This window comes from Miniopterus schreibersii (genome assembly GCF_964146895.1).
Source record: "Miniopterus schreibersii genome assembly, chromosome: X".
Taxonomy (NCBI): Eukaryota; Metazoa; Chordata; class Mammalia; order Chiroptera; family Miniopteridae; genus Miniopterus; species Miniopterus schreibersii.
In genome coordinates this window covers 88208845-88233426 of record NC_138104.1, presented here as the reverse complement: position 1 = coordinate 88233426, position 24582 = coordinate 88208845, and the positions used below count along the sequence as shown (strand labels likewise).

Here is a 24582-nt window from a genome sequence, read left to right as displayed (position 1 = left end):
CCCTGCTTTCACTTTTTTTGATTCTCCACTGACCAGGCAGTCATCTCCTGACTACATAAATCAGATCATAGTGTCCCTGCTTACGGTGCTTCGGTGATGTCCTATTACACACAGAATAAAATCCACCTCCAAACTATGGCAGACAAGACAATTCAGGATCTGGCCTTTGCCTCTCTTTACAACTTGCCACCAGCCCATCTTGCTATTCCTTGAACACCTCAAACCTGTTCTTTTATCTGGGCTTTTTTTTTTTTTAATATGTCTTTATTGATTTCAGAGAGAGGAAGGGAGAGGGAGAGAGAGAGAAACATCAATGATGAGAGTCATTGACCGGCTGCCTCCTGCGCGCCCCCCGCTGGGGATCGAGCCCGCAACCCGGGCCTGTGCCCTGACCGGGAATCGAACTGTGACCTCCTGGTTCACAGGTCGATGCTCAACCGCTGAGCCACGCCAGCTGGGCAACTATCCCTGTTTTTTAAATTTCCCCTTCAGAGCAATGGCCTGATGTGATTTTACATATTAATATATTGGTTTGCTGTGTATTTCCCTCACTACAATTTGAAGGTCCATGGGGCATATTCTCATCTTGTTCATTACTGTGTATTCAGCCCTTGGCATATAGTAGACACTCAATAAATACTTACTAAAAGAGTCAATAAATTCTAGGAGCCCTAATTATGCTACAGTTTTTCTTAAAACAAAATTTTTTGGGGGGGAAAAGAAAGAACACAGAAAAACAGCAGGTGCTAATTTGTAATTAAATGAATGTGTGTAAAAATGCTTTGTAAAGATCAGATACTATACAAATATTATTTTAAAGAGTATTTGTCAAGATATAAAATATTTTGACATGGTTAGAACAAGGACTTTGATAGAGAGATCGATTTATAAATTATTCCTATTTTAGCTTATTATAGTCATTATAGAAAAATCGCAAATCCTAGATGACGCCGTTCTCAAGTTTTGATGATATAGCTGGTTTCCAGAAGACTTCCTCAAATGCCTAGAAATGGAGTGCTAAAAATAATTTAACATCTTTTCCATTCAGCATTCCTAAATATGACTGCATAAAATATCAAACTTATACAAAAGTAGCTTACTCCATTAGTGATGAAGACTACATAAAAAAGATGTCTATTTCTTCCAATAGATCCACAGGGACATTTTTAGAGTGGACATAACTGATCGTGAGCTTTGCAGGGAAACCATACTTGTTTAGAAAATCCAAGAGGCCAGGCCATCGAATGATGGGCCGAACCACTCCATCCCAACCTTTGTTTTTCAGAGGTGATGGGGAACAATGCATTTCTTTCTCTCTCTCTCTCTTTTTTTTTAACACAGAGCCAACTTGAATCTTAACATTCACAATGGCACCCAAAGACATTTCCTTTTTCCGTGGAGACAAAATTCATCGAGCTAACGCACATATGAAAATTACCCAAAGGAAGGAGGGCAGCATTGATAACAGAATTAGCTTAAATAAATGTATAATCTACAACGTGATTGCAGAAGAGTTTGATTGAATTTCTGAACCTCTCCCTCGCTTTGTGGTGACTTCTGAGGAAATCGAACATGCGTAATATATGACCTGACAAATGAACAAGCAAAACTACTTTATTCGAACCTTTTCATTTGTCAACAGCGTGCATGCCATAATGGCTTTCTGTCCACTGTTTTAATAATGTATGTATCGATTACTTCCACCTAAATCTTAACCAGAAAATCTCAGGAAGCTTCGAAGGTGTCCTTAATGGTCTCTAGGGAAGGAATTAGAGATTTTTAAATTGAAAGATGAAAACCTAATGACAAACAATTTCATTAGTAAGAACGCAAACAAAAAGTTATTATCTACAGTGTTCTTATAACTAAGACCTAATCTCCATTTGGATTTGGGGTAGGATGAAGGGAATTAAATAAGCTCATGGTTTATTGAAGTTCTCCTTAGAAATTCCTCACTATGATTTGCTCTTTCAAAACTCTCTCTAGGTTAATCACAGAAGTAGACAAGTAATAAATATCACTTTAGTGACTGCTCAAGTAAAACAAAGGAAGTCAGTTTAAAAAAAATATATCTGGACCAGAATAATACACACTAATTGAAAACGAGTCAGTCTAGTGAGGCAAGTAATGAGGAACTGGAAAAGTCAGGATAATGTATTCAAAAGATATAAAAATTGGTCAGTTTATATTTGCTAAGGCACATTTGAGCTTTAATTATTTATAACACTTCACTGCATATGGAGCATTGTTTTATTAATTAGTCTTGAGAGCCATTCCGGTTGCAGTTGATATGCTGCCCAGCTGGTTTGAGGAACCTAGATCCACTCCCCTGAGTGTCAAAATTGCTTTCGGGAATGAGACTGTAGTCCCCAACTCCCTGTGTGAACTGTCTTGGAATTTTACCTGCAGGAAAGCCATATACCCCTCCAGCACGGTAATTGAGATGGACTCTGTGTTTTCACTTTCAGTATAGAGTACAAGACATGGTATATTTTGCTATAAAATTTTATCATGAATCTGCAATGATATACAAAGAAAATATAAGTTACCTGATTTATAACATCCTGATTTATAGAAAAGTGAAAAAAATATTTGATTATACTTTCAACTTCTGACATTTTAATGGGACTTGTATTCCCATAAAAAGCAACAACCGAAGGCATTTAATAATTTCCGATAAATAGTAAGCAGGCGATTAAAAAAAGCGACACACCAAATGCAAGGGGAACACGTTTCCGATAACAAGGAACCCATCGAAATACCAAACATTCTATACAAACAGCATTTGAATCAAGGAACCCACAAAGAACAAGGTAATTTATAATCTTGGAAACACGGCAAAGTAAAACGAAAGTCTAAAACTACAAAACCCATCGAAGACAAGATCTTGACAGTTTTCTGCTGATTGTGTTTCCTTTCTGCCTTGCTGAGTGAATTCAGAAGATCCGATAGAGAGGCCTGGTTTCAAGGCTTTTCCTTTGTTCCTTTTGTCCACAGGCAACAAGGGCGCTACTAAATACAGCCATTCCACTACAAGGACAAGGGCCACTGAGCAATATGGCAAAACTCTTGGGTAAACAGGGTGCTCAATTGTCCTCTCATCATCAATTAGGAGTGATGACGTTCTTTGAGGGAGGAGAGTGTTTTGTGACAAGTATTTTTCTTAAGGGTATGAAAAAAAGCTGGTGAAAATACTGGGCCAGACCACAAGTAAAAACAGTGGGCAACAACGTAGCTCTACACACCACGAAAGGATTACCTTCTTTCCTTAACTCAAATGTCCCTTATCTATTCAGTGTTCACCACGTACTAGACACTTTATAAGATGCTGGATATAAAAACGTCAGCCCTCTGCTTCAAAGAAAGCTTCTTGGAGCACGTGATTTTGTGAAGATGGTTGACATTAATTCAACAGTCACAGATAGCCATGATGACAAAGAACGTTTAGTTATAGAAGGAGAAGTTAATGGTGTCATGAGAGCTTATAAAGGGAGATCTGGCCAAATGTGGGCGAAAGCTTGTTTGATGTCTGAGCCAAGATGTAAAGGATTACTAGGCCTCAGCCGGGGCATTATGAGCAGGTAGGTGCGGGTAAGAAAGGGTTCCAGGCAGAGGGTCAGCATGTTCAGAGTCACACAGGAGAGGAACACAGAGACCTGGCAATACCAAAAGCAGGAGTATGGCTAGTGTCCAGGGAGCCAAGGAAAGTGCTGTATGAACAGAGAAGGTCGGGGCCAGACCTGCCAGGTAGGGCTTTGGGGTCCTTGCTGAGGACTTTGGTCTTTTCCTAAGGGCACTGAGAAGCCACTGAAGAGTGTTAAGATGAGGCCGGCATAGTTCAATTCATGTTTTTACACAGATTACCTTACTGGCTGAAATGTAGGCTGGCAAGAGTAGATGCAGAAAGCCTAGGAGAAATGGTGTCTTGTAACTCTAGCGATGACTGCAGTAAACAGAGTCAAGAAATATTTTGGAGGAAAACAGACGCAGTGATGAGTTAGAAGCTAGTCATCCTGAAAAGGTACTATACCTACTGCTCTGTTGTTTGGATAGGAGAAAGTATTTCGTTAGATTCTCCAAGCTTTAGGGTTTTGTAGAGTGAGGCAAATGAAAGATAATGGGGCAAAGACTTTTAGGATCTTGGGAAAAAATTATTAAAATGTTTGATGATTGAATCTGAGTTGGACTTGGAGGGAGATGAAGACAGAAGAGCAGAAAAACGAATGGATGGAACAGATCTATCAATGGGCTGGAAGTCCTGATAAGTCAAAGAAAGTTAATAGGTGGGGTATCTAAGCAAGCACACTAGCCAAATAGAGATTCATTCACTTCAATCTGGGGCATGTTACCCAAAAGCATGTTACTGGCCATGAGATTCCTGAGTGAGAGGGTCGAGAATGACAAATACTAATATTTTACCACCGTTAGCGAGCAACCAGAGCCAATAACTAGCGACAGTGAGCAAGTATTTATAACAACATGCTGGCTAGAAGGGCCTATGGAAATTATTTGGACCAAATTCCTCATCTCGCAGCTGAAGAACAAAGCAGCAATCAGAAGCTAATTTATGGGACAATATGACTAGAATCTCCATCTCCTGACTTCTAGTGCCCTTGCCCAATGATTCATCTTCTTTGGTTTCTGGAACTAGAATAAAATTACCCCTTTTGTAGAAATTCTGTCTCCTTTCACTACATCACATAATGCATTCTATTTAAAATGCCCACCCTTCTCAATAAATGCTCTCCTACATACACACCAGGGTGTTTTGACTATTTATTCAAAGTTAGAACATTAAAAAAAAAAAAATCACTATTATATTCCACCCTACCACAAGAGCTAATTTAATCTTCTGAATTACATGAAGGGGAATGGTCAGAAGAGGAGCTGGTAGTTTCCTTGGCAATTATTTGGGAGACTTCATCGGCTTATCCGTTTTTGTAACCTTCTTTATTTTTTTCCTCTGGAATAACAGAAACCCTTGCCCTTTCTTCAATGTGCCACCTTGGCTGTGTCTCCAGAGAGCTCTTTCCTCGAAGTGCTGAGCATACAGAAGCAGCAGCACCTTATCAAGCGTCTCCTGTTCGATGGCAATTTTCGCGGTTTGTTTTTTACTTCGGCTCATATGTCCCTTGTGCTCGTCTCGAAGCACTGGCCAGCACCTCCTAGATGCCAGGCGTTTTGCTAGTTATTAAGATGCGGAGGGGAGCAGGCTGAAACCCGCGTCTCCCCCACTCGGAGGCCCGTGGGGAAGGCAGAGAGAGAACGGAAAGGGGACGGGAGAAAGTTGATCACTGCTGGACGACGCCAGCGAACAACCTGCTATCCTGAAGATGGGTACAGTGGAAACATTTAGGGTGCCCATCCCACCTGAGCAGTGTGCTGGGTGCCCAAAGAGTGGGTGAGCGAGCCCCCCTTCGTTTTGCATAGAAGCACGCCAACCAATAAATGAAGACGAAATGATAGAAAGAGGCAACTGTGACATTGCAACTCCTAGCCACTGATCCTTAACAGCTGCCCCAGTCACACTCCATACAGAGCAAAGGAGACATTATGCACCCCTAATAATGGAGCAACACGCTGCCCCCTACAAAACAGCCAACCCCCCAAATGCCCAGCCTGTAGAACTGCACTTTCCAGTACGGTGGCCCCCAATTAGCCACATCTGGCCGCCGAGCGCCTGAAATGCGGCTCCTCCGAACCGAGTTGTGCTGTAACTGTAAATTTTTCTATCGATTACACGCTGAAATGACAGTAATTATTTTTCTATAGTTAACTAAGATGTGACCATTAGAGGAAACTGGGTGAAATGTGCAGGGAAACTCTTCCTACTATTTTTGTAACTTACTGTGAATCTGTAATTATTTCAAAATAAAAAGTGGAGGGAAAAAGGGGGATTGAAGAGACACATTAACCAAATGGAGTGTGTGGGCCTTACTTCAATTCTTATTTAACTCCCCCCCCCCCAAAAAAACCAAAACAAAAAACCTGTTAAAAACATTTAAGACATGTATGTGAGAAATGGAAATTTGAATACTGCCTGGATATTTGTTATGATAAAATCATTGCTATTTTAAAAGTATTATAATAGCACTGCGGTTACATTTAAAGAGTAAATCCTTATATTTTAGAGATACTTTATCAAATACTTATGAATTACATGATCTTTGCCTGAGATTTCTTTGAAAATAATGGAAGGCCAGGTAGAGGCACAGAAGAAGTGGTCATGAATTGATAATTGCTGAAGTCTTGATGGGTATTATTATAGGATTCTGTCGGCTTTTGTATATTTTTAATATTTTCCACAGTAAAACGTTTTGAAAAACAACCAAAAGAGACAAACAGTTTCTGAAAGGATATCATGAATGCAGACACTTTTGACATTTAAAATATAATGGCTTGGATTATTTATAATTGACCCTTGGTCTGGAGGAGTAAAAAAAAAAAGATTTCTATTCAACTTAATTTTAATCAGGACTATTTTTAAAATAATCGCTTGCTGTGTGCAAGAAACTAGGCTTGAAAATGTCTTACCCTGTGGACATCACTCTGCTTCTGAACTGTTGGGAAGTCTCCCCCAGTGGGCGCCTGCCGGCTTAACTCATCATCTTTCAGTTGCAGCCACACCAGAAGTTCTTGAAGAGAAAGGTGCAGACGCTTCCACTGGTCAGAGCTGGCTTCCAAGTGCGACCTGGAGAAAAACAGGAGCAAATTGTAGCAGCAGGTCTAGGAGAATGGACGGTTCTAACAATTCCATGAAGTGAGGCACACTGGCCAGCTCCATAGTGGATAAACGCACTGTCAGCTACATAGCAGTCCCCAGTGGGAATGTGGCTACCTGCTTTTGAGAGCCATCAAATGGGGGTATTTTGATGGCAATTTTGAGGAAAGGCAGTGTTCAGGCATATGTTTATTTCCACATACAGAATGCTGAGATTTTTGGCATGAAATACACACTGAAATGGATAACTTTTCCCATAGCACTGCAGTCAATGGTTCGTCATGTTTCTGGTAGAAAAAAAAAAATTGGGCCCAGTGACTAATATAAACCACTCGGTTTTCTTGTGACTCATGTTAGCACTGGAATTCTTTCTGCTTTGAGAAATGGAAAGGTCTCTCCCCACATTGTGACTTTTCCATTTCTGCACCCTAGACAGCCTCTTCCATCGACTCCTTCCATCTGGCATCTGTTCCTTTCGGCTCCTTTTTCCATATGCTTCTCCCTTTCCTCTACCCTTCTTTATTCGTGTGCACCTGGGATTTGTTTTTACCAAGTTCCAACATTTTTTCTGCTTTGTTTCCTTTGTGTAAAATGTACTGAGACAACAACTCACGTGGAAAAGAAAAATCAGACATTTGTCTGCAAGCCTCCCCCAAACGTGAATAATTGAGGCAAGAGACTGGGTTCTTTCCCATCGACTGTATTTAGAACATGGTAATCCACAGAAGCCATTTAAGAAGACACAAATGAATGATCTGTGCTAGGAAATGCATATTTCACTTGAGAATGGGAAGCCAAATTAATAAAATAAATCATAATCTAGAAAACAAAGCAGAAGCATGTAATATTGGCAAGGCTCTATCCTCAGGTAAATCAAGAATCATGCTGCATTACTCATGTTATCAGCAATTATTAATTAATTCATAAAAATTAATGCTGCCAATAACATAAACATAATAGAGTCTCTAATGCTGCGAAGATTGAAATGTAAAGCAACGAGGTAGAACAACATTTCCCTTTGCCATCTGGTAACCCCGCCTGACATTTCAAATACAATTCTCCTGCTCGCCTCAGTCCCCACATGGCACCTATGTACTGAAATGAAATTGTTCCAAACTCTCTGAAGCATAATTGGATGACACAGGAAAGTCTTTAAAATGTGCAAATACAACGACCCACAAGCTTAAATTTGAGGAACTTATACTTAAGAAAGTCACTGGGAAAGCCACAAAGATGCAGGTAGAAAATGTTATTTATAGCATCACTTACGATGGACACAAAGTAGAAAAACTTAAATATTCAACACTAGGGAAGTGGTTACATAGATAATGGTGAATTCATACAAATCTACGAATCCTATGCAGTGTTCAGTGTGATTATCTAGGCAAATATTTATGAATATGGAAAGGTCACCCTTTCAGTTGCTAAGTGAGAAAACAGGTGACAAAAATGCGCACAATCTATTTTCTGAAATGTTTGTGTGTGTCTGTGGTTCTGTGCACATGCTTGACTATGCGTGAAAAAGTTCTGAAATGACGAGTTTAACCCTCGGAGGTGGATTTACAGGTGATTTATCCCTTCATCTACATACTTCTGCAAAACTGTCAGAATTTTTTCTATTCTGAGCAATATAAACATTACAGTCAGAAAAAAATGAAGGTATTTCCATCAGAGAAATTAAATTGGTCAAGACTCTAAGGGCATTTATTATCTAATAAATAAAGCATGAAATACCCCAAATACCATGAGTTAAATATAGCAGTGCAGATTGCACAGGGTGTGGAGGTCAGATCTTTTATGTTTCTGTCCCCTCCTCTTTCAGTTACCACTTTTCCATGAAAAGCCTACGTGAGAATTCCCTGTGCAAGATTTTAGCTGTTTAATGGCATGTAATGACTGCTGGTTACGGGGATTCCCTGGGGTGCCTGGAACTTGCAGCTTGGTCCCCTTGAGGGTGAAAGAAGCAGTCAAGCAGGACATTCGGAAAGACAGGTAGAGTGAGGCATAGTCCAGACATGGAAAAGCAACGAATGGGAGAAGGGCCACTGATTAAATAAATATTTATTGAGTGCCTCGAAGTCCCAGTAACGCATTGGGAGTAGGAAGAGTGGAAGGTAACAGAAGACAGAAAGATGCCTGATTCCTGGCCTCCCTCCATCTGGGAGAGGAAATAAAATACCCCCGTGGGAGGGGTCCGGAGGGTAAATACGCAGAAGAGCAGGCTGCTGGGGGGGGGGCCTCCAGCTGCTGCTTCGCTCACATAAGGCAGTGGCACAACCCGGGTTCTAGGTTAGATGGTGCTGACTAATTCTGAGCGGGTCAGACAGATCCTTCATGTCTCTGAAAACAGAAACATAATAGCTTAGAGGCCCAGGGAATTCAGCTCTAAAGGATTCACAGGGAACTCCACGGCATGAGATTGGGAGGCTGTCAGGAGCCAGGGACACAGGACACTCAGGAGAGTTAAGAGAGGAACAGAGGAAGGGCCTGGGACCACAAGTGACAAAAACCTCTCCTGTGTCTGGGTGAGGGTTCCGTAGTCATTCAGAAAGTACAGATTTACTAAACATTTCAGAATGTTTGATTACCTTAACCGCACTGTTTCGTTGTTTTCCTTGCTAAAGCATGAGAGCGGAAGGAAAGAGATGATATGGAGACAAAAACTTAAGCAAAAGCCTTGCAGAGGACAGAGAACAGAGGACAGAGGACAGAGGACAGAGGACAGAGGACAGAGGGTGGGAGAGGAGAAAGCCGGTCAGGTAATGGCTCCGGATTTAAACAACATTTACAAAGATAGCCGATCTACAGGCCCGGTTCTCGATCTTCAGTGTCCATAAGAAACATCTGAGTAGCTTGTAGAGTTTAAACTACAGATTCTTAGGTTCCACCTTCAGGATTTTTGTACTTTTAATAAGAACCATCACAACTCAGCAGTTAAACTCCAAGAACATTCTTTGAGAAAGAATTTTTAAAAGTATTTCCTATGTGCCCTAAATATTACTTGGTCTCCACAGGGCAAAGGTGGTGTATGTCAGTGACATGATTTTGAAGGAGATCTATTTTTTAATATGTGTGTGGTTTTTTGTTTTTTTTTTTTACTGATTTCAGAGAGAGGAAGGAAGAGAGAGAGATAGAAACGTCAATGATGAGTCACTGGTCGGCTGCCTCCTGCACGCCCCCTGCTGGGGATCGAGCCCGCGACCCGGGCCTGTGCCCTGACTGGGAATCGAACCGTGACTTCCTGGTTCATGGGTCGACACTCAACCACTGAGCCATGCTGGCCGGGTGAAGGAAATCTAAATGTAACAAAAGACTATGAGCTCAGAAAACATTTTCTTTGGTCATGCTAAGCTCATGAAGTGTTTCTAAGACACATTTCCAATGCATTTTGGAAACGGCTGCCTTATTTCTATTTTCAAGATTGTATACCAAATATTTCTAAATAATTAACCTATGTTTGTATTTAGAATGTCTCTTCCTGAAAATGTTTTTTCTATTTGTAATGACTTTCCCTCAGCCCCCTTTTATCATAGGCTGTTAGGGCTGGAAGGAACCTTAGAGAGTGTTGTTCAACCTTGTTTTGCAAATGTGGAAACTGAGATGCAAAGGCATAAAGACAGCTGCTGAAGCACATACTTAAGCTGTCATATTAAGACACAGGAAACAGAAATTACAAACTTTTCTTATATGAGGAAATCCTTAACCTTAGTGATTTTTAACCAAATGTTTTGGATCCCTGAGTAAAAGTCTTCCTAGTAATTGGCAGATGCACTCACCCCTGTGTACTCAACAGAAAATAACAGAGGAGGTTTGAAGAGGCACTTAGCTTCTATCCATTTTCTATTAATCTTTATCAGTGAAGACAAGAGCTTAGGGGCTACTAGCTTTTAACAAGGCAAGTGCTGATCTTTAATAAGCAGATAATTTCTACAACTTGTAAGGTTTAGGTAAAATGCAGAACCTTTAGGTGTGTTGGGATATACTTCTTGGTCTTTAAGGAACTCTTCAGTGTCAGGACTCTAAGAATTATAGGGGCTGCTAAAGTGATTGCTATTTCTCTAGACACAGACATTTCAAGTGTGATTTAGTTGATGCCTAGTTTGAAATCCTTAATAAAACTTTGGAAGGCATGTATTCTTAAAGCAAAATGTGTTATATTGAATTCATTTTTCACTTTGACTTCCTTTATAAAACTAATGCTATATCCCTGTATATCTTTGGTACCCTTGTGTAATACGATAGCACTTTAGCATACAGAAAGAAAAGGTAAGAATGCAGAAATAATAAGGAGCCACACAAATATAATGGGAGCTATGGGACTTTAAATAAAGAGCGAAAATTAAGCTCAACGAGAAGTAAACATTTCTTTTCCAGATGGGCCACGAACTCCAACTTTCAAACATAATTAACATTCCGAGAATGAGAGAAAGGAGGTCAGAGACACTCAATGTCCAAGTTGCATTTTTTGCTCAAAGGTTGCAGGGCTCGGCCTCCTTTTGCTCTTTCTTTGTTCCTCATTATAGAAAAACTTCTAATTATTTTAACTTCTAATACCGAGCAGTCTCTTGGAGATTTATTGCTGCTCTAGACTCTATAATGCTGGTGTTCTAGCCTCTCAAATTAATGCTCAAAATTTCATAAAAGTTATTATTTATACATAACACTTATAAAATTTTCTCCCAAGTATAAACATCTCATAGAATGTAAATTTTGCTGCAATTAGGTTGACAACATATGCAATTCTCATAGTTAATAGTATAAACAATAATCTGGAAAGCATAATCTGTTGGCAGATTAAATGAAAATATTCATATATATTGCTTATGTAAAAAATTCACTTGAACACTTCTCAAATTATTAATACTTTCCAAATTAAAATGTAAAGTTTGTGGATATAGAATGTTTTAGAATGAGAAGCTTTCTGGGACTAATCTCAGTACTAGTGTTAGATAAGGGCAGCAATGACTGTGTGTGCACGCATGTGTGTGTGTGTGCGTGTGCGTGTATGTATACATGCAAGTACACATTTTTCACTTCATTCCTCTCCCACTTAAATCAGTTAACATTTCCTTTTGTCTGATGGCACTCAACTATCACTGAGTATTCTTCCCATTATAACTCTTGCACAAAATACACGCGCAAGAGAGGGCATACACTGTCCTTGAACTAAATTATGAAATAGTACGACACGATTCCAATTAAAGTATTCTTTTTTCCCCAAAGACATCTTATTTACTTTTCCTCAGATCATATCTTTGAACTTAATCAGCTCCACTGAAATATTAAAAAAAAAAAAAACACCAAGGGAGAAATGATCCATAATTAGCTTGCGTTCGTAAAGAGAGATTGCAGAATTAAAAGCAATCGAACTGAAGAATGGCAAGGGAAGCTGGGTGTGCCGCCCATGTGTCTGGTCAAAGCTCCTCATTTCAGTGAGGGAGAACATGAAAGTCTGAAGCAGTTAAGCGATGTGCTCGAGGTGCTCGAGATTACGCGCTAGGGAGGTAGTGACAGAGCCAGGAGAGAAGCTGGAGCGCCCAACTGCTGGTCCCAACCCTTTCTGCTCTGCCCCACTGAGTCACGGAGAGCTCGGGCTTTTTGTTTCATCTGTTCAGCCGGAGGCAGCAAGCACAGGCCTGGGGGACAACTCATGAACCCTTAAAGGGATTTGCCATCAAGGGTGCATGAGAATGCTACAGGGGAGGCCTGCTGAGGGAACTGGCAGAGAGCAAAATGTTATGTTATGCGAGCCAAAGCTTGGGGGGTGAGAGGAGAGATGGCATTCCAAGTGTGAGGACCAGCAAAGGCACACGTTCCTACAGGAGAGCGGGAGGGGGGCAAGAGAGCAGAGTCCGCTTGGCTCAGAGGATCCGTGTCGGGCAGGAACGAGATTGCTGCTTGGAGAGGAAGGGACTCGGAGGCCTGGGAAGGACAGAAAAGGGAAGGGTTGGCAGGGTCTTGTTAGGCACAGCTGGTAGAGAGTGAAGGGCCGCTAGATTCTAGAGAGTAAGTATAAGCTTCCTGAGCAATGATTTCCCTTTGTCTGTTTGTTCACTGTTGTATCCTCAGTGCCTAGAAGAACGCCTAGTATGCAGTAGACACTCAGTAGATGCTTGTTGAATGAACAGATAAATGAATGAACAACAAAAATATGGGTCTCAACAAGACTGAAGTTCTTGACCAAAGGGACAATGTGATAGAAATGGTGTCCAGCCCAGCTGGGTGAGGCTCAGAGGTTGAGCATCGACCTAGGATCCAGGAGATCGGGGTTCAATTCCCAGTCAGGGCACATGCCCGGTTATGGGCTCCATCCCCAGCAGGGGGCGTGCGAGAGGCAGCCGATCAATGACTCTCATCATTGATGGTTTCTCCCCCTCTCCCTCCCTCTCTCTGAAATCAATGAAGATATACTAAAAAACAAAAAAGAAACAGTGCCCAAGGAAGAATATTTTTGCAAATGTGGAATGGATGGTCTCAACATGGAAAGGAACAGAGACGAAATCTTCCAGTATGGAATAACTTGATGGAGACTCAAACAAGATCATGATCTCAGGTAAAGAAAAGATATAGGGTGGGAGCAAAACAAATGGAGGGGAAAGGACATAATATGGACTTGGATCTGCAAGCATAAGGAGACCCTTTAAGAGCCAATAGAACTCAAAGGAAAACTTCAGAATCATTTGGATTCAAACTCTAATTTTTTTCATTGAAAATGAACACCTGTGAAATCAAGCACTGTTTTTCTATACTGACATGTAAAACTGGCTTCAGAATTCCCCATAAAACACTGGAGCAACTGTAAATTTTTAGCATACTATGTTATAGCCTGGGCAAACACAGGGCTGTTTTTTCAGGGGGTCTCTGGAACTATTTTTTAACTGTGGTGACTTTTCGCTGAAAAATAATGCCGAGGGAGAATCCGACTAGGTTCATGATGGAAGCTTCTAAGTGTCATTCATGGCTCTGCATCTACTCTCCCAGTGTTATCTACCCTATTTCATAATCACCCAAATTACTTCTCCTACTGTGCTTCTCTCAAATGCACTCCGTCATTCTGTATGGATTGACTGATGCCCTTATTTCAACTGAGTGTCAGGAAATAAACTGAATTGCTTTGATGTTAAAGAATTATTTCTTTGCTGTTTAAAAGTGATCATTTATAACACATCCTGTATTATTAGAGAGGTGTATTAAAAAGCCAGAACCATTGATCTGAATATTTAAATTCTAGAATTTGCAGTGCCTCATATAAGCTAAGCTAACTGTTTTCTACTTGATTAATGAGAGTAAGAATTAAACTGCAGTAGCCGGCATATGGGAAATTGCTAAGAATGAAGAGCCCATATTTTGGCTGACATGCTGTTTGCCGCTTTCAATTCCCCTTTTATTTCATCAAGTTCACATGAAGGAGAGAAAAGACACTGAGTGATGTTCAGAACAGTTATAGCACCTTCGTTTTCCTGTCCTGCAAAAAAGCATAACTTCCTTCTTTATACTCTATAACTTGGCGGGTAAAAGCTCACACTCCGGAGCCAGACTCCCTATGTTTGGGTCTTGGATCTGCCACTTACTAAGTGACTTTGGGCAAGTTATTGAGCCTCTCTGTGCCTGACTTTCTTCACATGCAAAGAGAGGGTGATAATAAAACCAGTCTTTTAGGGCTGCTGAAAGTGTCCATGACATTGCATGGTGTACCATACGGTAGTTCCTGTTACTATTATTTCAGATTAGGTGCAGATTTTTTATGAGTGCTTTCAAATGAATACATTTCTGTTATAGGTTTTCTCATCATGGTAGTAAATATGCCGTATGTCAAAAGTTTGGACAATTTAGAACTATAAAGAAGAAAAGAAATGTCCCTTCTGTAATCTCACAGCCTAGAGGTAGGAACTGCTCCCACTGTTTTGTGCGTCCCTCATGAATATTATCAAGTCCATTTGTCCCCATCTGCCTTCCTCCACTACCCCCCCTCCTCTAGACACAGGAAAAAACACACAATATCTTCATAAAAAGACGGGAATTAGGAAAAGCAACCAATTAGCAAGCAGGACGCCTGATGCCCGCTCCCTGGGCTTCCTGTCACTTAGGTGACACTGGGCCTTTTCCTTAACTATCGCTGCCCTTTGTCCCCAACACTGAATTATTGTTAAATGGATATAGCAAGAGCTTCACTCCGCCCTCCTTACAACACTCTGAGATGCAGCCATCAGCTGCCCGAGGGGAGCCTCATACACGGGAAGGGGCCAAGAAGAAAATAGGTGCGCACAGCTAATGGCCTAGTCTACAGGCGGGTGGTGACAAAATCTGAGAGGAGGCAAAGGACGGGAAGTTGATGGGAAGGTGCTATCATCTCTCCGTAGCTTCGGGAGCTGTGGGGAAGTCTCCCCTAAACTGTTAATTATAATGGGCTATGGTATTTCAAGAGTGTCCTCTGTTAGGTGAAGACAGTGTGAGAAAGTTGACATTTCCTCTATAACGCTTTGGCCCCGAAGTGACACTTCTGCTCCTAATCTGTTTAACAGGACTAATCCTGTGGCTCCGCCTGACTACAAGGGGCAGGTAACTGAAAGATAGCACGGGGAATATCTGGTGAGCATTTCCATCTCTGTAAAAAGATCAGACAATTTGGGGGAATTATGTAAGGCTGCTTGCCTTACCAGATACTGAGACTAAGAAAGCTAGAGTAACTAGCACCAATTAGCAACGATGGAATATAATAGGTAACCTGAAAATAGACCCAAAGGTGTAAGGAAAATTAATATCTGAAAGAAAAAGGCCCATTAAAATCCAGTGTGGTAAAGATGACTCTGTAGTGCAGTGGGGAAGATTTTTGTGTTTTTAACAAATGGGGTTGGATAATTTTCTAACCACTATGCTGTACATCTGAAACTAATACGGTATAATATGAAATGTAAACAGTAATTGAAAAGTAAAAAAGAATCCTCTGTTATGCATTTAGAATAATGCCAAAGAAATAATTCCATGTAAACAAACCTGTAATTTCATCACTTTTTGCATAACCCTGTGATAAACCAAGAAAGAACTCTATGAAATTAGGATAGCTGTATTCCACTATTTAAATTCACTCTCATGCCTTAATATGCATCTCTCCTGTGGTTATAAAACATCAGCACTTTAATCCGAACCTTCAAGTATCATCTCCATACCAAGCAAATGAATGATTCATTTATTCAAAATAAAATGAATCATCCTGAAATTGGGTGATTTACATAAACACATGAGATATTAGCTACTTGTGCTAGAAAAATGAGGGAAATTGTGCCATTTTAATTCATTTCTGGCTTTCTTGACCCTGATCTTTTCCTACCTAATGTTGAGAGACTTTTTCCGCAGCTCACTCCACTTGAAGTTCATGTTGTCCAAACGTCTCTGTAGGAGGACTGCGTCATCAGAACCTTCCAGGGACCTCAGGATCTTTTGGCCGTTTTCATCCAGGTTGTGATAGATATCAGTGTGAGCTTCGATTTCTCCTTGGAGGTCCTACAGCACAGCAGGGAGGAAAACACAGGCAGAATTGAAACAACAGAAGAGACCAGCTACAAAGGTGAATTTGGAGAATTGTAAAAAAGAAACTACTAGTTCAAAAAAAAACATTTCAACTGGGCCAGCTAACAAAAAGACGCGCTTCCAACTCACTTTTCTTGGTGTATCTCTTCGCGTTATTACGTAGATTGAAAATGGGCATCTTATTACGTATAATGAGTTTATTCTTTGACATTATGAATTGAAACAATAGACTTATAACTGTGGATTTCTTAAGTTATATCTTCTAGATCATGAATGGAACATATTGTTTTATGGAAGTGATATGAAATAAAATCCCAACGCCAATCATTTCATTATACTACAGATCAAGTGATATTTTCCACGCACACGGTCATCTGTGGAGTTGACCCTGACTACAGAAGCTTGGAAAGAAAAATAGAGAAAACTGTCCTCGGTCCTTGGCACCAGCACACGAACAGGATCCTATCACAGGAGAGCATCTTCTTGACAGGACGCATTAAGTTCACCTTGGTATTATAGCATCATACGTTCCTTACAGCATCACATACATTTATTAGTAAGATTTCCCATTTAAAAACCATTATATTTTTAGGCTTGCCAGGTGGAAAGTCCATAGGACCTCGCTAAGAGTTACGATAAGACATTAGGCATTCAACCTCATTCGTATATACACAGATCAAGAAAATCATCGCAGGAGAAGAATCTGACCTTTACATGGTATGTCTTCCTGTGTAACATTTTCAGCTTGAACCGGGGACTACAGCACTGATCCTGTTGCATAGCAATCCCGAGAAAACCCAGCGACTGAAAAGAGCCCTGCTTTAAAATGCCAACTTTGCTTACATTCTGTTGACAGAATGAATTTCGGAGCACAGGCCTCACCAGTCAATAATCATAAACAGCCACTTTGTACTCCCCACTAAACGGTAGCCAGGCCCGTGGATGTGGGAGGGACCTCAAAGAGAGGAGGCCTGGAATATGCAGCTGACAGTTTATATTAAACAGCCAACTTTTCTTATCATTTGGCCATTATAAGCCAGAGACATTATAAATTCATTTTATATATGTGTTTCCCTCCTTGTTCCCAGTAGAACAGTCAAAGCCAAGAGAACATTCCTTAGAGAGCTGCCGGGTACCAGCATTCCTTTCTGCCTACACAATGAATGGAGGCTTTGTATATTATCTGACTTGCTCTTAGAGATTTGTATGCTTCTGTTCAACAAGTTTAAAAATTCATTCTGAAGCTCCGAACAATTGGATTGACCTGTGTAACTAGAAAAGTTTTTTTTCCCTCTCTCTCTCGTTCTAAGATTGAATTAAAATACTCTCCTAAAGTAAGGGGGGAATGTGGCAGCAATGACATGTTAGAAATTCTGAAGAGCTGGCCTGTGTTTTCAGTCATAGCGCCTTGGACGCAGAATTTTGAATGTTGCAGGAGTAAGGTAGATGGACAATAAATGTCTCCTGTCACTATTTTTGGCAGCCAAAGTACCCCTGATGGGCTCTAAAGAGAATTCTGTCCCATTTCCTTTGACTTGAAGAGAAGAGGGAAATAAAGGGATAGAACCACATCTGAAATTGAAAAAAGGGAAATATTAAAACGGATTGAATAGCATCTATCTCTATTCCATCAAAAACTATGTTCTGGAAGGAAATCGCCTGATTTCGAAACGAACCAACGTGGTGGAAAATTAGTACTGAGCTTCTTGCAGAAATGGAGTTTAATCAAATATGCATCCATTTTTATGTTTGTGTGCCTGCGTGGGAAAACCTGCCCTGCCGAATTTTCTACCTCTTCAGTAAAAAAGTGAGGCTCATTGATCTAAATAATTCAGGGATGAAAAGCCAACAGATCCAAGTTATCCAGGGAGTCCCACCACTTCCCTCTTTGACTCTCCTTTCCCTCTTGTATATGATTTGTACACTACTTCTAACTTTGCCTCAGAGTATGCACTTAAAACAGCTCTTTATGTTAACAGGCACATAAACGACAGTACATTTGAATTTTCACATCCTGCCTTTACAGGCTCCATCGACAGGTCCTTAAGGTCATGTACGTCGTGAAGTCATCAGCACCTGGCTGAACACACGACAGGTCTTCCCAAGCACAAATAGGATGCCGACTCATGAGCCTGCTAACTTTCGTCTTTGTCATTTACGTTACACTGCATATAAATATCATTGTTGTACCCTCAAAAATAAATGACCCTAAAATCAACAAGCCATATTTATCGAGGACTGATTATTGGTCTAGTCTTGGCACTGGGGAAAATATAAGAGGCATGCAAGAGGCAGTTCTGTCTCTGCTTTTCCTAAAATCTAATGTGTGCATTTTATTTAGATTTTTCATATTGCCAGCTATCAATGAGAATTACCTGCCAAACCTCATGGATACTAGGATAAAAACTTTGCCTGATTCAACAATAAAGATATATTTTAAAAAAGCCTTTGCTTGAAAATTCAGAAGTGGCTGAAGTCCAATCTTAGCCTTGGCAGTAAGGTAATTCTTACTCAGTATTATTATTAACTCATATTACTTCTCTCTGTCATGATGGTGATTTAGAGAAACAAATGTAACGTGTAAAGGGCTTTACAGTTTACGAAGCACTTACAGATACACCACTTTAATTATTCTTCCTCCTGGCCCTGGGAAGTACATAATGTTTTCACTGTTTTACAGATGAGAGTACTGAGGCTCAGAGATGTTTAACTAACTTGTCGAAAGTCACCTATCTTGTAAGTGTCAGACCTGGGCAATGGGTTCAGCGCTTCTGACACTGGAAGATCTTACTCTGTCTCCACCACCCCATTTGCTATAAGCATTGGTTGAAATAGCTAGTAGTCACAGGAGCTGAACAGGGCTACTACCAACAAGGGGAAAAAACACTCTTAAGGGAAAAGCACACAGAAAGACGGTCTTACTGATTTTGATAAAAAATTCACCCATATGAATTTTATTCACCCATATGAATTCTATGTCACCGAATCTATTTTGTTCATCAGATTATTATGTTCTTTACATTCCACATATAAGTGAGATCATGTGATATTTGTCTTTCTCTGACGAATCTCAGAGGGGAGGTGGGTGTGGGTGGGTGGGTGGGTGGGGAGAGATTAACCAAGTAATTTATATGCGTATATGCATAACCCATGGACACAGACAATAGTGTGGTGGAGGCCTGGGGCCAGGAGTGGGAGCGGGGTGGAGGGGGTCAATGGGGAAAAAAGGGGGCATCTGTAATATTTTGAACAATAAAGAAAAAAATTTACCCATATGGATTGATTTATACTGAATAAAAATGGAATCCCGACTATTCTTTTCTACTTCTCATTTGGAAATTGGGCATGTGGGACCAGCTGTGAGTACAAACTGTTTGCATTGAAATGGTCTCCTTACTACGAAATCTCCCTGCTGCCAGAAACAGAAATTCTCCCATCAGTAATTCATTCCTTTGTCTATAAGAGCCATGTGGACTTTATGCTCAGTAATGACTTGACACAGCATAAATGGAGTTTGACCATGTTCTTGTGGGACGGCAGGCTGGTAAGGAGTCTGTGAAGCTACAGGACCAAGGTAGGTTGCTCTAAACTGAAGGTGAGTATTAGCGAGGAACACAAGGCTTTTTTTTTTAGGAGGTTGGCATGCAGTAGTGGAGATTTTTCAGGACAAGTAGGCAGCATGAATTCTAGGTGGGGAGGAGACAGCAGCGGAGCAGGTAGAAAGGAAAACACATTTGCACAAAATTACTATGATGACACTTATCTTAAGGTGAACCTTAGACTTAGGGGCCATAGAAGAGCAGGAGGCTGGTAGAGAGAATCAAGTGGAGTTCTCAGAGGATAGTCATTCTGGACAAAAAGTAACTTTTCCAGCTACTTTTAAATAGTGTGGGCGAAAAAAGGGATTCTGTGAAAGGTAACCTCATGGAGTCATCTGCCCATAAATTCCTAACTGGGCAGGTCATGGTGGGTAGTCACGCCCCAGGCCTATCACTGTTTTACTAAAAGTCATCTATTTGCCTTAAGCAATCCTGTCCATTGTTTCCATGTATCTCAGTTAACACACCTTTGAAATGCCTCTTTTCAGACCCTCCTTCTAGTACTGGTCACCCTTTCAGACCCTCTTTCTAAAGTGGATCACCCTCAAGAGAGCCCAAAATCGTAACCATCCTGTCATCCGATCCCAGCCTTGCTCTCTCCCACCTCCATGTAATCTTCCTTACATCCCCTCCTCAATCTCAAACACATAAAAGAAACTGCAAACTGTTGTTCTTTGGAGCACTGGAGATCTTGCTCCCCGGCATAGGCTGTCAGTTTGGCTCAAATAAACTCTTATAAAAATTCTCTACCTGTCTGGACGTTTCTTACATCGACAGCGGTGTTACTTCACTTCTGACTTAACTAGAAAAGATCCCTCAAGCTTTGGTTTCTACATTCAATGTATGCTATATGAAATGTTTCTTCTTTTTGTGATTGTATCCTTTAGAAAGACAATAAGTAATGAATGGGAAAAAATGGTATTTGTTACATAGCAACAGAAACAATAGCAGGAGCACATATAACACTTCCTAAACAGCAGACACTGTCCACTGCGCTGTATATACATGAGCTCACTTAATGCTCTCAGTAACCCTCTAGGGTAGGCATTATTATTTTCATTTTGCATGTAAGAGGATGAAATTACAGAGAGGTTATGTAAAGATGCCCAAGGTCACACACCTAATAAACCAGGAGGTTAGATGTCCAACCCAGGCTGTTGGATTCTAGGGACCGTGCTCTTAATCACTAAGCAATATTACCTCTGAGTTTTTTCCTATTAATTTTTAAATTTTTCCTATTAACTTTTCTTATAATACTCCCGCCTAAATTTCAGCAAATCTAGCACTGCCATTAGACAATGCAGAATAACGTTTTCATGATGCAAAAAGGAATCTCACGGTTTTTTAAAATATGGATGCTTAAATAGACCTGAAGAAGTGAACAGAGGTGTATCTAACACAACTAGAGAGAACATAAAATAATTGAGAAAATGGGTGGAAATGGAAAAAATATATATAGCCTCTCCCCTCAAAAGAAACATATAGCCTAAAGTTCCACACAATTATGGAGCAAATTTCAGCTGTGACTATCAAGGCAGTTCAGATACGAGGCAAGTAGTAAGTTCACAGTGCAGCCGTTTTAGGAGTGGGGGGTATCCTGTTTCCCGCAGAGCTTTTTCAAATCTCACACTTAGACATAGTTTGAGTCTCCCTCTTCTTTTCCCCTATTAACTGCATAAGTTTAAAAACTCCTTAATCTCTTTGGCTTCACTAAATATTAAATAATAATACCTACCTGCTGGGTTGTTTTGAATATTACATGGAGTAATTCTTGTAAAATACTTTGAACAGCATCCAGAATACAACAGGCCTTTAATAAGTAATAGCTCACGTAAGGATTTTTATTATAAGAGAATCAATGTGGAAATAAAGTGATAGAAATAGACTTCACGAAGCCAAGGGATGAAGAGCATTAGGGAGCAACTGGTAGAATACAATCCTGGTCCTTAAGTTCAGTTGGGTAAAGGTCTTCCTTTGGGAAGCCACTGAGAGCAAAAGTTTATAAAGAAAAGACAAATAAGAGATTAATAAATATTAAATTTGTCCTATCTTATTTGACAAGTAGCGTGATCCACAGTGTCCAGAAATAATAAGACAACTGGGAAGAATATGAAAAATGGCAAAACTTTTATTAGAAGAAAAATAAACAAGGGAGATGCCAGGAATTAGTTAGTGCTACACTCTTCTTTTATTATCCAAACAAAAGGTTATGAAACTCTTCGAAAACATCCTAGACAACAGCAGCCACATAGTTTTTCCTGGATATATAGCATTCTGTGTCTCTAAGAAAGAACTCATCAATAACCTCCCTATCTTGAATATAGCTGAGAAGCATGCAGCAAAGCAACAGAAACAAAAAGATGTATAAAGACTAAAAGAAAGTAACCAAATTTCTCTAAACATTTATTACAGACACACCATCTCTAATCTTTTCTGAAAGCATTACAACATGAATAATGATAAGGCTGTTAGTTTCTTTTTACTGATAATTTCTACCTAATTCAAATAACTTGATAAGAAAAAAAAGTGATGATCTGATTTCCAAGAACTTAAAAGGTCAGAAACAGAAGATCCAAACTAGGAGAGAAGGTACCCTTGAGGGCTAAACAGAGGAGCAAGAAGTGACACCTGAAAGAGAACCAGAAAGGTGTAAAAGGAACCTCGGGCGCGCATCGTTGACCAGGGTCACACAGTGCGGAAAGAACAGCCCTACATATATTATTAGCCCTTGAAGGCATCACCTAGCTTTTAAGCGAAGCAAAATATTAATGCTAATGATGATGATCCTGAATTAGCCAGAAAAAGCAGATTTATGTTCAGCAAACTCTATTTATGTAGAAAGCAGTGTATGTTGAAACTATTTAAATTTATCTAACATAGTTATTCTGAAAAGCTGGGGCTGCTTTAAAGAAGTTAGACCAAACAAACAAAAACAAACACACAAAAGTCCAAAATGACTTATTCACCATGGGCTCTAAATACTCAAGGTTTTGGAGCACACACACACATTCCATGATGAGAACAGAAATTGAGAGTAAATCTTCAGAAACATTTAAAGTAATCTAAAAATAAAAAGTATGGACTTGCATTTTGCGTGTCTGGTTTTTGCAATCTTTTAAAAGTAATTCATTTTTATTGCATGTTACAAGACTATCAGTCTGTTATGGGTTGGAAATTAAACCTAACAAAACAAAAGAGAATTATGCTCCCTAATGGATTTCTTGAGAAGCACCCATATAAGGGAATTGGACTCAGAATCTTGACCTTATAAGGCCTCTAATCTAACCACCAGAGGCTCCTAATTCGCTCAGGAAATGCAGTTGGGTACAGATTCACAGTGGGGGTGCCTGCCCCCCCTCCATTGTATATGTGGCCATTGCAATACTCCTAAAAGCAGCAGAGTTGTCATCCCAAGAGACACAAGAGTTAATTTGACAACTGCTATTTGGCTTGAAGCCTGGTTGCTCCAGGTAGATAAGGAGTGTGTTTTCAGGTCCACTGCATCGCAATGCATCTTAAGAGAACAGCTATGGATTTAGGAGTCCATAGGCTCTGCTTTAGAAATGGCTGTTATTAAGGTCCTCGGAGACTATTATCCTGCAGGGTTTGCTGTCTTTGCTTTCATATCTCATTCGAAAATTCTCCCACTTAAGCACTAGAACAGTGGAGAGAAGGGATAGGCTCTCCGGCCCTCAGTACATTCCCAGGTGCAAAGCTTTATTTCAAAATCTAATCTTTAAAAATGCCTGGCCTAAGGTGGATTATCCCAGAGGAAACTGAGCAAAATCTCATTTGCCAGACCGCCTTCAGCAATCCCAAACCCTGTAACACGTGATGCTTTCTCTCCTTGCCTGGCCCCCCGGTTTACTCTATTCTTAAAATTACTTTTGAAAATTGAGGAGTTCATTTCAGATGCACTAGGTTAGAAGTACAAGTATCTTTTCTTTTCCACAGCTTGTTTTTTCTACTTTCTTTTTATTCTGTCACAGTGCAAAAATGTTCTGCCCATTTATTCATCACACGAGCATGCATGAAGTGCCTACTGTATGTCCAATATTTCACTGGGAGCTATGGGAACACATACAAGATGTAGTTCCAGTCTTTAAGTTAATTCCTCCCTCCCTCCCCCCTCCCCTCCCCCTCCCTCCCTCCCCTCCCTCCCCCCTCCCCCCTTCCTTCCTTCCACCATCCATCTCTATCTTCCCTCCCCTTCCCTCCCCTCCCCCTCCCCCTTCCCCTTCCCCTCCTTCCCTCCCACTAATATTTAATATATCATCAGCCAGGTCTGCAGTGGTGATAAAAACAAACAAACTTCTGCCCTCTTGATGTTCATAGCATAATAAGATAAACAGAGAGAGAAATAAGATAAATGGGGGAGAAATATGATAGACAGATAAACAAATGTTCAATCAAATACAAAAATGCCCTGAAGGGAACAAATGGGTGGCTATGGTGAGAATAAGGGTGTACATGTGGGAAGGCTCAGGGTCAGCTGAGACTTGAAGGATGAGAAGACGCCAGTTACAAGAATTCCAAGTGAGAAGGGGAGCCTCTGCAGCAGGAAAGATCTTGACTAAAACTTACTGAGGAAGAAATGTAGCTGGAGATGAGGCAAGAGAGGCTTCAGATAATATGGGGCCTTGACGTCTTGTGGTAAAGAGTCTGAATTTTATTTCGAGTGCAGTGGAAAAGCAATCGAAATTTTTAAAGCAGGCTAGTGACATGGTCTGATTG

At 40.4% G+C, this 24582-nt stretch overlaps 1 protein-coding gene across 6 annotated transcripts in view; it reads right to left on the bottom strand.

The window, feature by feature from the left end:
* DMD (dystrophin) overlaps nucleotides 1-24582 on the bottom strand; it is a gene marked incomplete at its 3' end in the record, with an annotated part of 1946774 nt that overhangs the window by 324964 nt on the left and 1597228 nt on the right. For 5 of the 6 annotated variants that reach the window (XM_081125527.1, XM_081125528.1, XM_081125524.1 and 2 more), the window contains 2 exons: nucleotides 16050-16222; nucleotides 6535-6691 (listed from right to left, as the gene is read on the bottom strand). In XM_081125527.1, the coding sequence (XP_080981653.1) occupies nucleotides 6535-6691; nucleotides 16050-16222 (330 nt within the window). Of the gene's footprint in view, nucleotides 1-6534; nucleotides 6692-16049; nucleotides 16223-16957; nucleotides 17219-24582 lie in introns of those variants that run through there. The other variant, XM_081125531.1, reaches the window with a different exon arrangement.